Source organism: Dasypus novemcinctus, chromosome 14, assembly GCF_030445035.2.
Source record: "Dasypus novemcinctus isolate mDasNov1 chromosome 14, mDasNov1.1.hap2, whole genome shotgun sequence".
Classification (NCBI taxonomy): domain Eukaryota; kingdom Metazoa; phylum Chordata; class Mammalia; order Cingulata; family Dasypodidae; genus Dasypus; species Dasypus novemcinctus.
The window spans coordinates 70,484,789-70,503,785 of NC_080686.1; the positions used below are offsets into that span (position 1 = coordinate 70,484,789).

The 18,997-nt window shown below is 35.2% G+C and overlaps 1 protein-coding gene across 1 annotated transcript in view; it reads right to left on the reverse strand.

The window, feature by feature from the left end:
* ANGPT1 (angiopoietin 1) overlaps positions 1-18,997 on the reverse strand; it is a 247,053-nt gene that overhangs the window by 15,002 nt on the left and 213,054 nt on the right. The window contains exon 8 of the mRNA XM_004457536.5: positions 5,514-5,644. Within this exon, the coding sequence (XP_004457593.1) occupies positions 5,514-5,644 (131 nt within the window). The remainder of the gene's footprint in view (positions 1-5,513; positions 5,645-18,997) is intronic.

Below are 18,997 nucleotides of genomic sequence, written 5' to 3' on the forward strand. Positions count from 1 at the left end.
TAAAAGTGCAATAATTAAATATTATTAGAGGAAAATATATACAAAATTAAGAGCATGATTATTCCCCATCCACTGTCCATTCTTAATCTTTAATTGGAACCTTACGTTAAAAGCCCCTCTGTTTCTGATTCACCTTTTTCCAAACTTTTGAAAGACATTCTCTTGTAGCCTTCACTGTCTTGCCAATAAATGAAACTTTGCCCAGAAAATAGCTATTTATTTCTAAACTTTGTTAGGGAGATCAAATTTATTTGAAAGCCAAGTACCTAAATCTCAGGTTTGTCCAATTCTGGAATTTATTCTTCTTGGGTTAAGTTATTCTTAAAAAGTCAGTCCTAATCCCCAGTAGGCATCCCTTTGTTCCATGTTTGCACATGCAGATACACATGTGAAAAAGCATTTTTAAAAGCTAAGCCCATGCAAATGTCACATTCAGACTCACACTGATTTCTTTTTATATGTTCTCACCATGATGATTTGTGATTTTTTAAGTCCTTTCAGGATCTCTGGTAACATATTCACTCACTTAATTAATATTTATTGAGCACTATGTGCCAAGTACTATCTAAGCGCGGACAATACAGAGGTGGCCAGCACAAAGGCCCAGCCTTCAAGGATTCCACATTTTTGTGGAATAAATCCATATTATACTCTAAATATAGAAATTGTGTTAAAATAAAAGTAATGCAATGTAGATTTCTGTGATCAGCCTCCAATTTTCCAAATGTTTTTTCTTAACATTTTTGCCTTCAAACCTCGCATTGTCGGATAATGCCAGTTATCCTACAATGCCTGGCGAGGCCTTCTGGGATTATTACACATTTTAAGATTATTATATTTTCCCAAAGATCTTGTCACTTCAACATCATCCACCAGTTGAGGAAGCTGCTAGTTTCTCTCATTTTCTTCGTCTTCAAGATTATATAGCAGGCAAGGGAAGCATTTATCAACTCTCTGCTGTTAGCATCTGGTAAGTTCTAGGGTACACAAAGAAATTTATGTGTATGGCTTTATCCCCTCTGTTAGAATTGAACTGAGAACTAGCCTTTGTTAGCTTTAGAAAGCCTTGTCTGTCAGCTGACATAGTTTATGCGTGGGAAAAGAGATCAGAGTTTCTACCGCAACAGATTCTTTCTGTGAAAGGTTAGGATACATTTTTATATAGCTTTTATATTATGTACAAACTATGGAAATTGTGTTGAAGGAGAAGTAAGGTAAGGAGAGGACTGTATAACAATACCATGTTTTCTTGGTAATTTTTAATATTTGCAGTTTCTAACAGACTTATGAAACGCTTATTTTGAAGAATATTAATTTATTACACAAAGGCTGTGTTTGCTTTGAGTGTAAGTTCACTTTGAATGTGACAATCTAATAATAAAGTTTTTCATTTTCCTGATTCTGGATTCAGAGGGGTTTTTGCATATCTACTTTTTATATATAATATATCAACATAAGCAAAAGCATTCATTAAATGAGTTTACCTCTTCATTTTCTTAATGTTAAATAGTAGATAACGCTGTTAAGTTTATAATGAAACAGATTCTTTTCTTTGGGGTCAGGAGGGTAAAACAGACGCTCTCCTGGGGACTTAAGAAAATATTTCCCCCAATCACCTCTTAAATTTATCCATCCTACTAAAGAAATATAGATTTGCAATAATATTCTTTATAAAGGGAGAAACCTGAGGAGGAAACTTTCAAATTTTCCCAAGGTCAATGGTACTAACAGAGCAGATATTTCTGGTTTATAATCTATGCTGACAAGTCACCGCTTGCAATGATTAATTAAGGGTCAGTTCCATTTTGCACATATTTGTGCACCAATTTTGACCTTGAAATACATGATCTGTTCACATAAGAAATGTGTAACCAAACATAGGGATTATTCAATATTAAATTGGATGGAAGAACTGCTGGCTTTTGGGTCAGGTAGGAATAAGATGCACATGTAATTCTGGGAAAGGGGAGTGAAACATTGTGGCATGTACATTGGTGCAAATGTATGGTGCTTTCTCAGCCTACTATGTCTTCTTTCAAGCCAAGAATATACAATCTACACAGGAAAAATAAATATTTTCTTACTTACTTACTTTTCTCTTAGCAACTGCAATGGGTATGTGAAGAATCACAGGACTAGAAGAAATCTAGATAGACTAACTTATCTAGACTAACACCTACAGGAAAGTGCATAACTAAACTCTTTCAGATAAATTGCTTTCTATTGTCTTTCTTTAATATGTCCATAGCTAGAATTAGATACTCCCTGGAAACACATTGCAGCCTTTGATCCCAAGACACTCCATCTCAATTTGCTCCCTTTTCCTTTGTAACTCTCTATCACATGTTATATTTTCTCCATAGAACTTTTATTTTTGTTGACAGTCTCCTTCAATAAATGCAAACTCTATGAAGCAGGAACCTTTATGTCTTGATCATTTCTCTAATAGTAATGGGCCCTTTTTAGGTAGTCACTAAAATGTGTTGAATTTATGGGAGGAAGTTAATAAGTTAGGAAAGAGGGAAGAAAGATCAAAATATTCTACCTTATGTCTAGCTGAAATACCTTCTGCTTTCAATTAAGCTTATCTCATGTTGTTCAGTCTTTGATAGATAAGAATAACAACACTACCACATTTTCTGACTAAAATATCTTGAAGTACTAGACGAAAGTCTTTAGGACAGTTGGTAGGCAATAAATCTTAATTTACCCTTAATTCTTTTTAGAGGAAACAAAAGTAAAAATACATAAATAAACATGATAAAAGAAAGCTTTAATTGATGATGACAGAGAAATATGAGTTATTGGCTCCAAAGAGTATGAAGTCTCACTGCTTAAAAGAGACTATTTAAAATAGGCAATAAGCTCTACATATTTTTAACAAAGGAAAATAATTACACAAAGGAAAAGGTACTTAGGGAAATTTGACAAAGAATATATGTCAAATATATTTGGTGGCGGGAGTAGCTGGTAAGATGTAAGTTCCAGGCAATAATCCAGTTACCTGGACTGCCATTGACATTCATCCTAATGTTCCCCAGTTCTTACTATCTAAATCCCACATTTTAGCTTTACAGAACGAATAGCTCTGCAAGACCTGGATTCTTTCAAAAGGATATTTGATAGGGTAATGGCATTTATTACAAAAACACATTTACTTAGACTATTCCAGCCCAAGCAATAAGTGGAAATTTTCTCTCCCCATCATTATGTGTTTATTGCTGAGTAAGAAGCAGGTCCAAGAATGATTACGGATGAAAGAACATGACAAAGTTCAATTATTTGAAGTAGAAAAACTTCATAAATCTAAGCAATGAAATTTCTCATCGACAACCAAGAAGTGCAGTCACTGCTTTGCTCCATATTTTCATTATTATGACAGGAATACGAACATATTGCAACAGTCTTCTAAGGAAACATTTGAAAGATTTTAGTGTTAGCCTTTCATGTGTTGTATTTTCCTGGTAAAAACAACTATGTGTAAAACAGACATGGAGAAAATGAAGCATATTTCAATATTAAAATGGGCAGGAAATTGGAAAATCAAAGTCCTTTTGCCTTGTATGAGTTACTGACAATTCACTTATGCAATTAAGGAGGTAATGAAATAAAACATTTTCTTTCAGGTAAAAAATAATACCAAAACATTCTAAATTTGTAGCAATTGCTTTTATTTGTCTGGGGGATAAGACTGTCATAAAATTGCATATGGGAGATTTTTAAATATTTGATAAGTTTGAGTGCAATGGCAAAATGACACATTCAAAGTTTAAGGAGAAGAATATGATAGAGGCAGAATCATAGCAGGCAGACTTTGATAATTCACATTGAGAAAATGGCAAAATAGGTGGAGTGGATGGAATCAATGGGCTGTGATTTGGTGATGGTAATAATGGAAGGGTAGAAAGTAGAGAAAAAAGGGGAAAGATTTTATCCGAAACTTTCCCTCTTCCATGCTCTTTTAATTGATGAGAGAAATTTCAACCTAATGATTCATCTTGTTGGCTAGAGTGATTTCAAGAGTTATCAGCTTGTTATTCATTCATTCACACACTATATTTTTATTGAGCCCTATGTAACACAATCTACTTCATAAAATGGTGAGTATTAATATAATTTCGTTTTCCTTAGATTATAGTTTCTCTCCCTTCTTACTTCACAAAGCTGGATAGGAGTTCAAATAAGATGGTATGACGTGAAGTAACATAATAATAAGGAATAATAATGGAAACAATATCATGAAAACAGTTTGGGGAAGGAAAAATATTAGACTTGAACATTTCTTACTAGTATGAAAACAAGTTGTTATAGAATAACACACAAAGAGTATCAGAACAGGTCACTGTGGGAGTGATTGCTATTCCATTGAGAAGAACCACACTAAAATTGGGAGAGGGAAAATACTGGAAAAGAGGTTTCTTTTATAAGTTCGTTTGGTACCAACTACTGATCTTTATATTCCTCTTGTCTGCCAGAACTATAACATATTTGAGCTGCATCATTTGCAATCAGGTTTTAGCTTAGTGTTTCCTAAACTTCAGTCTTTCATTTATCAACTTCATGATTTTTGTAATATCCATATGTAAGTTTTATTAATATTTAATTAATATTTCAATTAAATCAATGATTTATTAAATATCAACTATTATGTATGTACTTAAAATGCAGTTTATATCATTCCCTTAGAAGGGAAATAAGTATCACATGTTATAATAAAAGGTGGATAAAAAGCTAAATAAAATTAAAACAAAATAACATTATTTAATTTTAGGAATCTACCATTACCTAACCAAGGCCCAGGGCCTAAGGCTTGGACATGCTCCTTCTTTGTTAAGAAGAGTGATTAGCCAAGTGCTAGGGAAGAATTGTAGATATGTTAGCACCAAATTGAGAATTTCCCTTTGATACAATCAGAAGGCTGGAAACAAATAGAAAAGGTATAAAAATGATTCATTTTCTTACTATGTGATACATTATTATTTAGTGGCATTTCTTATATCACCCAAAAACATCTTACAGAGGTCAATCCCTTGTAATGCAAAACCTAATATAACTGGTCTGAGTGGAATGACTTGGGTTTTTTTTGTATGCTTATTATTCATTCTTATTTCTTTCCAACAGAGAATGATCGATGAGATTACTATACAGTTACAAAACATTTCATAATTATTAATTGCTCTATATGCTGAATTCCCAACCTGTTATTCCTTTCACTATGAGTATTATGATCCTTATTTGGGAGGTAGAATAACAGAGACTTTAAGAGACTGAAGAATTCATTAGAACTAAACTTAGCATACCCTTGCTATAGATGTTGGGGGAGGAGGAAACCTCTAAGTATGCTAGCAATGTCTTGCACAAGAACACGTGGTAAATTAGTGAGCAGAACAAAATTATCTCTAGGGACTTGCTCTTTAGCTTCCTGACCAGCTCATACCCCTTTCTCATAGATAAGAAACCTCAAACCTCAAATCAATGAAACATAACTTAGAGAATGGCCCCAAGGGACTTACCTCCTGTTAGCATGAGGGCACATTTACACATACAGTTGTCATTATCAGCATCTTTAGTGCTGAAATCAGCACCATGTAAGATCAGGCTGCTCTGTTTTCCTGCTGTCCCAGAGTGACCCTTTAAATACAACCTGAAATTTAAAAAGAAAAGAAAAGAAAAAGTTAAGCCATTGAAGAGAATAACAGAGCCCAGAAGACTGGCTCATTGAATATTTACCTTTTCCATCATTTTCTCCCTTCTTTGAACTCAGTCCTTCTAATAAACTGCTATAAAGTCTCTGAACTTTAAAGTCTCTGAAACAAGTCAAAAGAAGGAAAGAAAGAAAAAAGAAAGAAAGAAAGAGAGAAGAAGGAAGAAAGGAAGGAAGGAAGGAGAGGGGAGGAAGAGAAGAGGGTGGGAGGAAAGCAGAAAGAGAAAGGAAAGGAAAGGAAAAGGAAAAGGAAAAGGAAAGAATAAAGAAAAGGAGTGTGGTAGATTAAATGTTCTTAATCTTAATCCATATTCCTATGGGTATGAACGCATTGTAAATAGGATCCCTTGAAGGTGCTATTTTCAGTTAAGGTGTGACCCAGGTGCAAGAGGGCAGGTCTTGATCCACAGGATTGGAGGCCCTCTAAAGAGAAGAAACCAGAAGCTAGAAGTCAGAGGAGGCCACAGAGAGAAGCCAGAAGTCAGCAGAAAGCAAGCACATCGCCATGTGACAAGGGGCAGAGACATAAACCCAAGAACCCCAAGGATTTCCAGCAGGCAATTGATCTCTAAAATAAAGTGTTTTTCAGCATCAATGTGGTATAAGTCACTTAGTGAATATTTAATACTGATATGCTACACATTATAATTAATAGCAATGCCAATAACAAGTTTCATCAATTGAGCACTTGCTCTCTGACAGACAAAAATTTCAAACAATACACAAATTGCCCACAGCCCAAGCTCATCTCCCTCCCCAGAGGGAAGGGAGGGGTTTTTCACTGCACAGGATTGAGTAAAACTTGTCATTATACAAAGTTCTATTCATTTCCTGTATGTCTTCTTTCTTTCCATGTCACTGAGGAGCTGCTTATACTCTTCTAAGGAAGAGATCCCCTTTGGACATTCTCCTGCACTGAGAGAGAAGGCATTTTGTGAAAATAATTTCTTCTTAAAATTATTTTAAGGAATTTGCCAATGAAGATAACTCCGTTTCTGTGGAATCCCACAAGAATTCTGGGAGCAACTGTGTAGTCAAGGATGGATCCTCTGCACAGTTAAGGGGCTCTTTCTTTCTTAACAGCTATTTAGTTAGCACAGAATCAAATTTTTTACCCAAAGCCAACAATGGTAGCTAGTTATTTGATTCAGGTAAACTAAGGGCCAGTCATTGATTTATGCAAAGTATTCTTGTAATTAGATAAGAAATCTTATTTGAATTGAGGCTCAAACAAAATATTTAGATGGCTCTTTTGAATACTGGTTCTGGCTATTTTCTAAAATCCTCATGTATAATTAACTATCCACAGCCTTCTGTATTCAGCTAGTAGTTGTTCCAAGTGGACCTTTGCTTACAAAAGAAATGTCAATATACAGAAGGGCCAAAGTTGGCTTCAAATCTGGCTGTGGCTAAAAGGAGTCTGAAGTGTGAATCATTAGCGAGACTATGTCCCCTAAAATAACACAACGGGAATCCTGGACATTTAATTCTTGTGTTTAGCCAGTGTACATATTGCCTGCTTGAAGAATGGTATGTTGTGAGATAAAAACAAAACTCTCCTGCTAGAGCAGAACATATATGGCCTAGAAAGAGAAATAAAGAAGCCGCCAAAAAACCTACAAAGAAACAATTAGATGAAACCAAAAATGCAGCCACAAAGTAGAATTGTGGTATTCATCCCTTTCAATTAATTTTTTTCTTAATAACGGGAAAAAATTATGAGTATCACTGGGTGAATGTCTATAAGGAAAGTCAGCATTTTTAAAAACAGTTTTGTAAGAGAAAATTAAACAGATGAATGCACACTGAAATTGGTCATGACTTTCTAGTCATCTTTAGTGAAAATAGTCACCTCTTTTCTTTAACTTTCAGAAGTTTCAATAACTAGAAAGGCTATATCATTATATTTCTTAAGGAATATAAGACAATAGTTCTATAGAGAACAGGCTTCTGAAATAGGGCTGTGGATCACTGCACTGATTATGTAACTTTTCTTTCTTTAAAATAAGCAGCCCAATCTCATAAATCCATCTTCTCATGAATTGTGTCAACTTAAGAGATTGCCACACTCTTCACATTTTTACATCTTCACTGTAATGAGGGGGGAAAGAGTCTCTTTCATTATCCAAGGCAATGGGAGTTGTATGTATGACAAATTGAAGTTGGCCTCTGCTCTTTTAAACAGTTGACAAACTCTCAGATATCTGAACTTTAAGGTCTTAGGTACTGACAAGCTGAGCAGATTTTTATTTTGCTCTGAGCTCTTTCCTTACCACCATATGGAACTAGTTTGTCTTTCTCACAATTACTTGAAGAAAATGCAAAATGACCCCTATGATTTTCTTTCAGAGCCTGGTAGCAATGACTCAATCTGACAGAGTTTACCGAAACTGCTGTGACTCCTAGATGCTGTTCCAGGACTGCCTCTGCTTTTAGCACCCCACTCCCCATTGTAAAGGCTGGCACCATGCTGTCAGCAAAGAGGGGGCCATAGCATGTCTTTTAGTGTTGAACTTCACTGAGACAGGTGGCATATATGCTGAAAGTACAGTATTTCCCTTGTCAATCTATATAAAGAGACGTCTATTGTTGACGTAAAGCAAAAAAAGGCATTTGTCTGAAATTATGAAGAATTCTTTGAAAGGTATACAAATAAATAGTAAGGGAAAATTTCAGGGAGTTCTCAAAAAGTATTTCAGAGGAGATTGGCTATAGAGAGTGTGGAGGACATGGCGTTTTGAAGAGGGATGAGGGGTATGTTTTTGATAAAAGGAATGGGAAATTAATAGCATGTTTAAGTTTTTGGGTTATCTTACATTTAAAAAAAGATAAGAAAGAAGGGAGAGTCTATCAGTCAATTGTGTTGGGAGTGTCAAGTGAAAAACAATTAACTTATTAAGAAATACTAAGCATTTAGGATAGTATATTCTCATTTCTTTTTTTCTTTCCTTAGTATTTCAATCTTAAATTCTTTGTTTTCACAAAATACCCTTTTTAGTTAACTGTATGCATTTCAAATAATTAAATCTGCTACAGTGAAAATTACTAAGAAAATAATTAAATCTGCTACAGTGAAAATTACTTAGATAAAGGAAAGACTCTAAATACATGTGAGCACAAGGGGAAGCTTGAGCTTTATGTCAAACCTTGCTAATGTATCATGGTAAATTATCTCTAGTAAATAATATTTTCTATTTTTTTCTCAAAATAATATCCAAGAGGTGACATATTATCCTCCTTAGTTTAGGATGGTCCAAATGCATCTTGTGTTTATAAATGATAAGAACTTTACCAAACCCATTCCTTTCTCCCTGTCTCCACAAGTCAAAAGTCAAACATCCCTTAAGGCCAGATCAAATGTTATAATAGCCAGGAAAACTTCTCTCTTCTTTCTCCTCAGAACTGTTATTGCATAGATAAATTTCTTTTCTTGTGGTTCATCTCTTTGGACTATTGTGACATTATTTACATGTTTTCATTATCTTGCTCACCAAACAGCAAAATCCTAGGGTTAAGGTTTCACATCCTAGCCACATACCATATAGGTATCTCCACATACCATATAGGTAGCAAGCATTCAATTAATATTTATTGTGTCAATTATAAACTAAGAGTTGAGGTTGTCTAAAATTTAAGTTTTATTCATCTCAAGGGGTGACTTAAATATAGTAACATTTTAACTTTAATAATAAAATTATACTTTACAATTTAAGTCTCTTGGGCCTTTTTATTTGAAATTTGTCTATGTTAATAACGTAATGGCCTACTCAAATCATATTGGATGACTGCTATAATGAGGATGGAGTTAGTTTGTGTCTGCTAACAGACAAAGCTCTGAATGGAATAGCCCATTAAAACAAATACTTGAGGGAAGCCAATTTGGCTCAACAGATATAGCATCCACCTACCACATGGGAGGGCCAGGGTTCAAACCCAGGGCCTCTTGACCCATGTGGTGAAGCTGGCCCATGTGCAGTGCTGATGCGTGCAAGGAGTGCCATGCCATGCAGGGGTGTCCCCCATGTGGGGGGTGTCCCTTGCCTAGGGGAGCCCCATGCTCAAGGAGATCGTCCCGTAAGGAAAGCTTCCCAGAGTTTAAAAAGTGCAGCCTTCCCAGGAGTGGCGCTGCACACACACAGAGCTGATGTGGCAAGATGATGCAACAAAAAGAGACACAGATTCCTGGTGCCGCTGACAAGAATACAAGAGGACACAGAAGAACACACAGTGAATGGACACAGAAAGCAGACAACTGGGGGGTGGGGGGAGAAGGGGAGAGAAATAAATAAAAAATAAAATCTTAAAAACAACAAACAAACAAATAAATAAATAAATAAATGCTTGGGAGTCCAAATGAGAAATGTTTTACAAAGGGATCTTGTATCTATAGATGATTTCTTTCTATTGGATAATTTCCTCTGGAATCTAGGCACCCCTTTTTGGAATCTGTTTCAAAAGTTTATCTTCATTAATAGAGGGTTTGTTTTCTAGTGTTGAGACTTAGACCGTGATCTCTGTTGGAGAAGGCTCAATTAAGTTGGTGCCATTGGGCATAACAGTATCATTCACACCTTGGAGAACCACTAGGATATATATTCTGTTACTCTGTTGCCTGAAGTGAGCGGAATTGTTTGCATATTTGCAAGAAACTGTCAATGAGAATGTGAGAAAATGGTAGGGAAATATATGAAGCAACAGTCAGTATACCAATGAAAAAGCAGTGAATATATGCCTATGAGGTGGTTTGGAGCAATATGTATCCCAGAAAAAACATTTTCTTAAACACAATCCATTTCTGTGTGAATCCATTATAAGTAGGACCCTTTGATGAGGTTACTTCAGTTAAGGTGTGGCCCACTTCAGTCAGGATGGGTCTTAATCCTATTGCTGGAGTCCTTTATAAGCATAGTGAAATTCAGAAAGAAAGAGAGAGAAAAGCACAGGAAAAAAGAAGCTGAAATCAATAGCACCCAGAAGAGAGGGGAGAGACCAGGAAATGCTGCCATGTGCCTTGCCATGTGACAAGCTAAGGACCAAGGATCATAGTCTTTGGGAAGAAAAGCATTGCCTGGATGTCTTTTTCCCAGCCTCAAACCATGAGTGAGTAAATTCCCATTGTCTAACCTGACCCATTTCCTGGTATTTGCTTGAGCACCCTAGGAAACTAAAACAGCCTTTAACAGATGGTTAGCTGTATGCCAATGATCTATACTCATAGATATAAATCTACAAGTACATGGATAAGTTGAAAAAAACAGAGGGCATGAGTAGGAAGAGTAAAAGAGCTAATAATGTTTAGTTTGACTGAATAAGAGTAAAGGATATGATATAGATTTACAGATACCTAAAAAACATTAAGATCAAACAGATGTTAGTTGTCTGGTGCAAAATAAGAATGAATGAAATAAAGAACTGACAAAGTCATTAATCAAAATACTTTCTTTTTTCCTTCATCCCCATCCAGTCCCTATCAAAACAAAACATTAATGTCTAAAGATTAAGACTGTGCCATGTACTCTTGTGTCTCGATAGAGAGTATATAATACAATTACAGAACTAGGAACTTGATTGTCTAGGTTTGCCATCTGGCTCTTTTCCTTTCTGGTCCTCAGTTGCCTCATCTGTAAAATGGCTCTAATAACAGTAACAACCTTCTAATATTGTTGTTAAGATGAAATGAGTTAATGCATGAAAAGTCCTTTAAAACCACTATGTTATATAGAGTCAGCACTTGGTGAAAATTAATAATAAATCAGGTAATAAACCAAATGTCCCTAACCAGTAATAAGAAAATACACAGTAGTTTAGTAAATATGAGTTGTGTGAATAACTAAGTCTGAATTAATCAAGCATAAGCTTAAACATATTCAGAGTAATGAAAATAATGAGGAGACAGGGATGATTAAGACATGCATGTGGGACATAAGCCAGAGAAATTAAAATGAAAAGGACCAATCAACTCAAATCCCTGAGGCCTGTTCCCTTTCGGAGTTGGTCAACAGTAGACAAAGTTCAAAGGACAAGAAACCAAAGAGTTGTTTTGTTCACTGGCTACCTGGTTAAAGGCCTACATTATTTTGAATCCATGTATCCTGAATTATGATCCTTTAACTCAAATGTTTACACTTCATAAATTAAAATTATCATCTTTTGAGAATACTAAATTTTTCTTACTATATATAGGGTCCTTTATTGGCTGACTGCAGCACATGTTGTTTTCCTCCCCCACTTCCTTTACCCATAATTAATTCTGGGGAAAAACCCTGAAAAGATCACACTTGCCAGTCTATCCTTTAATTCTTATCTCTGCTTCCTGAAAGCTTGCTTTATCACATTAAATCTTTATTTGGTGTCATTTGTTCCAAGATGGATTGACTCATTGGGGAATCATCAGAATTTGTGCATTTTCACTTAACAATTATGCCAAGAAACAAGACATTATCTTATTTGGTTCTCAAGCCTCAGATGCCCTGAGGTAGATATATTGTTTTATCTTTGAGCATGTCTAGTAGATGTGCAAGTGTGAAAAATGTTTGCGATAGACAGGGTCAAGGGAATCTGTGTTATGGTTGAGAGATAAATTTCAAGAGTCATAGAAAACCTTAGGCCAAATAATGAGAAACATCAGAGACTGCAGTTTCATTTATTCTCTGATTCTAGTATGATCATTTTACATATTAGTTTTCAATGCACACACATAAATTTTACACTAATATTTTATCTTTAACTTTTGACAATTTATGTTTTAACGCCTCCCTCTTGACTTACAAATACAAATATAATGTAGAACTTTGATGAAAATTAATTTGTCAAGCACCCAAGTCTTCTCAACCTCTTGACATTAGTAACACTGTTACTAATAACTCATGTTTCAAAATCTCAGTAAAATACAGCCCTCAGTGTTTATCAATGACATGAAGATTGCATATGTTCAAAACTCACGATAAATTCTTCCTCCAAGGAAAATAGCAAACCCACATATTATTATTTTGGGTGCCTTTGCATTGTGCTACAAGAGATCAATCTATTTTCATAAAATCCGTAACAATAAAGCCAAACTTCCCAAAGTACAGAAATAGGTACTATCTTTAGTCCAAAACGTAATAAGAAGTTAGTTCTTTAGTGTCCCACCCTTTTTCTGAATACATCAAAATCTGAGTACCAAAATGAATTATGGAGCACTAAGACCTCTGTTAAAAATACAAACTATCCTTTAAACATATTTCAATTCCCTTGGTATCATGTGTGCTGATACAGAGTCAGCTTCGAGAGAGTGGCTCACTGACCTGTACCCTCTTTGGTGGTGCCTAAAAGACTAAGCCAACAGCCATCTAAGAGAGTTTATGGCTTTTTCTTTTTACCAAAAACTAAGTCATACTTACAATCAAAATTGCTGATATTTTAGTATAAACACGCTCAAGGGAGGTAGGTTTGTTCTCAATTTAATTTCCTTTTAAAGAGCAGTAAGAAACTCTCCTTCCAATATCCCCTAGGGTAATACAGAGAGAGTGGAAAGGGTGATTTGGATGTTAAAAATCATTGAGAGGCATTGTCTGAGGTTTTTCGCAAAGAGGAAATACTTTTCTTGTTGTACTTGGACAATGTGTTGCTATAAGTTTTGCAAATAAGACTCCAGAGTGCATAAGCAGATTCTTCTGTTGACCAAAATCAGCAGTGTGCTTATTTCTCATCACAATTAACTATAGGACAGAGTCCAAACTCCTTAACATGGAATATGTGACCCTCCATTATCTGTAGCATACTGGACCCCTCTATAGGAGATGCTTGCAATTGTCTACAGAAGGCAGCCTCTTCCTACTCTGTATCTGTCCACAGTGCTGCCTTTGGCTGTAATATCAAGACGTTCCTCCTACTGCCACCATTCTTCATACCTGCCTCATGAACATTGCTTCATATTTACCAAGGATTTCTTCTATGAAGCCTTTCCTGACTCCCCTTCAAGCTCCCCCAACATAGACAATCCATCCTCAATGTCAGAAGAAATAACCACTTTTCTTTGCTGCCCAACTATAGTCTAATTCCAAGGGTTCTTACCCAGCAATTGTAAGCATGGAGTTGAATCATATGTCAATTGTAAACAAAATTTTGTGTTTGCACATTATTCTGGGGAGATGGTCCATAGTGTCACCAGATTTTTTTCAAAAGTTCCATGATTCCTCCATAAAAAATAAAAAGTCCCAAAATGTACTGACTAACTGGTACCATGTTTAAGGCAATGGTGCCATGTGTGCTTCCTCCTAAACTATCAGTCCCACAAGGGCAGCAAGCATGGCATCTCCTTCGAGTGTCGCTGAAGTGTTATTTCTGCATTAGCATCACATGGGTATAGCTGGTAGAATTGAGATCTCTAGGATCAGAATCTTAGGATCTGAGGCTCAGAAATCTACAATTTAAACTATCATTTTAGTTGATCATTGGCACACTCAAGATTGGAAACAACTGGTATATATACCTGCTAGGAAAATAATGTCAACATGATAACTGTTTGCTGGCTGGCTAAACAGATAAAGGAATTCTGATTTTAAAAGAATTATAACAACTTCTAAAAGAATAATTTTAGTAGGGTTTTATAGACAAAAGCAAAATTATATCTAATTAAAAGAGAAATGAAATAATTATGGTTGTGGGAAAATTGCATATCAATAATTACTGTTTTTTAAGAAACATCAAAAATATTAACTTAAGGTTTTTATTTGTCAGCCTAGCTTGTAGGCTAGGGGATGTTAAGGAAGAATGTAATTTTCAAGTATAATTCTTCTGCTAAGAACCCTAGATGTACTTTAAAATCAGATTATAAATAAGTGCAAACTATTCATTTGATTCTCATATCTAATATTTTTGAAGTAAAGTTCATTAAATTAAAATTATTATTTGTATAACAACAATGTGACCTCCAATGGTCAATTCTGATCTCCAGATCTGGATAGATCTTTCTGGAATTGATCTTGAGGTTGTATGAGGGAAAGGAAGCTGTTTGTTATTTGCATCCAAAATAATGTCAGGACCTCAAAATTCTCACCCAGGTGTTTAGACCATTCTAATAGAACCGGTTATTAATAATACAATTGCTCCTTTGATTCTTTCCATAGAGAGTGAGCAGACAAGCTTCAACGTTGTGATATTAACACATTTGTAATATTAGTATAGAAAGACATAGCTCAGCACATTGGTAACAATTGGCATGAAGTAAGTGCTCAATTAATATTAGTTGTAGTTAAAAGTTGTGATGCTATTGTCAATAGAGGGTTTCTAGTTGAACGGGTAATGGTGATACTTACTGATACTTAGCATAATTATTTAAATTATTTTTTGCGGCATTAATGGTGGAAATGAGCAAAGGCTCTTGTGAAAGAACTAAATCAGCTAGAGAAAAAAGCACTACATAAATTACTATAAATTTTTCACAATTTAAAAACTTTACCTAAAAATATAATTAACATAATCTTGTATTATTTATTAATTTTGCATATCCTCACCCATAATGAGTCCTACATAAAGTTTGCTATCACTTAATGGAGCTGTAAAAATTGCAGGCAAAGTACCTCACAAACTATTTATTAAAGGCAGCAACACAGCATCTTCCATGATAGAAGGCCTTAGGAAAAAGATGTTGTATGTCTATTTCATTAATATTCTACTTGGTACAGCACAGTCAAGAAAACCTTGCATATCATTTGCAGGTAAAGATAAATAAATGAAAGAGCCCCGATTTGAATAGATCAGGAACATGAATCTCATTCAAGCAACAATCCAAGAAACTAAAGAACAGAGTACCTTATTTAAAATCTTACATAGAAATTATCATATGTCTCTAATTCATAAGCCTCTTAGAGCAGGAATCTTGACTTATTTGGTATTTGAATCTTTTTTTTTTTAGGAAGTAACAGAGATTGAACCCAAGACCTTGTACAAGGGAAACAAACCCTCAAACACTGAGCTACATCTGTTCCCCAATGAGAATTAGTTTTTGTTTGTTTGTTTGTTTAGGAGGAACCGGGGATGGAAACCAGGGCCTTGTACATGGGAAGCAGGTGCTCAACCAGTTGGTCTATATCTGCTCCCTGTTATTTGAATCTTAAGCATCTAGATCAATAATTGTCATATAATAGCTAGCCCTGTTTGTTGAGTACACAAAAGAATATCTTATGGGTCTTTTACACATTTGTTAGGAAGTACTTCCTTCCTATGCACAAGCCAAACATTGGGAAGAGGTCCCTGCCCTCATAGAGGTGGTAGCATAACAACAGGAAACAAACAATTACAACCCAGTGATAGGACTAATTAAAAGGACACAGTAGGAGGATATAGAAAAGGTTCCTTATCCAATCTTTAAAACAGAGCTCTGCAATCTCTGCGCTAAAACTTAAAGGACCAAGAAAAGCAAGTCAGGCAAAGAGTGTAAGCTTGAAGGATAGGGGTTGAGTGCCCTGGAGTTTTGTTTCACCCACAGAGTCTTGCTCAGTATCTTAAGCATTACTGTTGCTCATATTAATGAAAAGAGTTATCAAAATGTTGAGTGAAAGAGAAAAAACAACAAATTGGGATGTAAGAAAAGACCATTCAGATGGGATGCCTTCAGAAATCGCCACTGGTTGCCAGTCCTGGGTCTTCCACATATTGCTAATTGCCTGGCCCTTTTTTGTTCTCCTTATGCTTAAGCAATACCTAACCAATTATATTCCCTCCAGCAAGCCACACTGCTCCTCACTTCTGAGCCTCCACATATGCTATTTCCTTTTAACCCCCAATATTAAACTATTCCCCAGCTAATTCCAATTAGCCATTTTAATGTCAAGAAAGGACACTTCTTGGAAGCTTTCCTTGACCACCCACCTCCTAAAATAAGTTAGCTCCTCCTTCATGCCATACTAGTCTCTATTAGTGAACTGACTATGTTCATGGCATTGATATTGCCTGTTTGGCTTTCTACTACCCACCCCTTCTTCATCGCACATGTCCACCCACAGCTGAACACACATGTACACCACCATAGTGAAATCTCTGTGGATGTTTTTTCTTTCAGTAGCACATAATAGATAGATATACAACCAATGCTTCTTTCATTCATGTTTGAGCCCTCATGTTGGGCAGCACTGGAAGGACACAGAGCAGTGGATCCAAGCACATCCCCGTGAACTATGCCCTGGAGGCATGGCTAACCGATTCCAGCAAGCTTTCCCACCTTGGAAGTTCCCAGGCCAGCAGTTGTCTGTGCCCCAGTGTTTTTCATTCTCTAGTAGAAATCCTCTCTTCTTTCTGGCAACTTGGGAAATACACATCTCTAGAGAACTGGAGAAAATCCGCTTTGAAGTCATGAAGTTTTCCTGACTTAGGCAACCTGAGGAAGGCACAAAGTGTTGGGGCGTCTGATACCACCTGTGCCTCTGAAGGCCTAGGAAGCCTTTTATGTCTTGGATATTTCATCCCAGTCACGGGATGTAAAATATAAATTTTGTCAAATAAAACCTTTCCTTCCCATTTAGGAAGTAACCACAATAAAAATCACAGTCTAAATAAAAGTAATATGCCCCCACTAAATTGGAGGAATTATTTGAAAATACTGAAAAAAACAAAAACTAATACTTTAAATTTGAAAGCCTAGGCTAGAAATTCAAGATGATAGACATTTCTAAGAGTTTCCCTATATATTTTTTCTACCTTGACCAGTCCCAAAAGTGCTGTAAACAAGTAATTTTCCTCTTAGTATTTCAACATATCTGCTACTGGTTCCAGCTAGTTATGTAGTTCAGAGAATCAGAGAAATGAGAAACATTTCACTGGAAAAAGTGAAACAAATTTTGCAATACCTACAAAAATGCAGGACTTAAATTTACATGAGAGGCTACAGAGAATTCTTTTCAATCCATACTAATTTGCTTTGTCCTTGAAATATGTACAAGATATATGAATAATTATAATAAAAAAATGGAGTTGGAAAGAACTTCAGGTTTTCCTCTTTATTTACTTACAAGAACCTGTAATATGGAAAAGTGAAGTAACTTGTCGACGGTCATTCAGAAAATTAACTAAAGATCCAAGTTCATGTCTCTCAATTCCCAATACAATGCTTTATCCATTATATCAAATTGCTTTCCAATAAAGATCTTGAAATAAACCTTATGCAGAAAGATATTTAGTGGCCAAGTTATTTTCTTTTTTATATGTGTCCATTTTGTTTCAAACATTCTATTCATCAGTCATTTCTAACCTAACTGTATCATTCGTCCCCAACAAATAAAGATACTAAAATATGAGGAATATCCACAGTCCATGCACTAACTCCATGCACTAACATGTAAATAGTTAAATATTATGATTCAGACTTAGCTAATAGAATTTTTCCAAGTTTAAGGGCTATTCTTAAGTTTATCATTATACTATCTGTGATAAACAATTTACTAAGTTAATACCACAAAAAGATAGCAAAATAATAAACTTTACTGAGCAAATTGTCCCCAAGATCTGAAAAATTCTAAACCCCAAATCAATGTAACTAAAGACAAAATTAAGCCTTTCTAACAGTAAGGCTGGGAATTTTTTATATAGTTTTCTTTCTGTTTCTATACTTGAACGTTGCACAACTAAATTTATTTACAATTGGTAAGACTATTTCAATTAGAATAATAAAATACGTTGGTTTTTAAACTGCTCTCTACAAATGTCTGAGGTACTAGCAAGGGGAGGGACATTGTACCACATCCCCACAACCACTTTGACCAAAATAGATAGATTTTATGTGTTTTATATATTAAGATCCATTTAAGAATTTTCTTTAAGAGAATATACTATCCCATTGCAAAAACAAAAACAAAAGCTTAATCAATAACCAACCACGACAATGAGTAATAGGATAAATTGACTTTCTGTGCTTTCTGTTGTGATGAAATGCAAAGTATATGGTGTTCTTCTCAAAAAGTTTTAATTTGAATCTAATCATGAAACTAATCATATAAGTCCAAAAGGTGAGAAAGTTTGATGAAATGTGGTCTGGACTATTAAATACTATCAATGGGTAGGTGGGTGGTGGGACTGTACTAGATAAAAACTGACTGAAGACATATGATCACAAATGCAGTGAATAAACCTGAATTGGGCCTGAATGAAAAAAAATGCATTGATTAATTGCCAATCAACAGTAACGGACAATTTTGAGATAATGGGAGAATTTTCAATATAGAATATATAATTATATTTTTATTGAAACAATAAATTTCTTGGTTGTGATAAAAATTGAGTTCAGCCCAGAGCCCACTGAATGGAATGTGGGAGAAT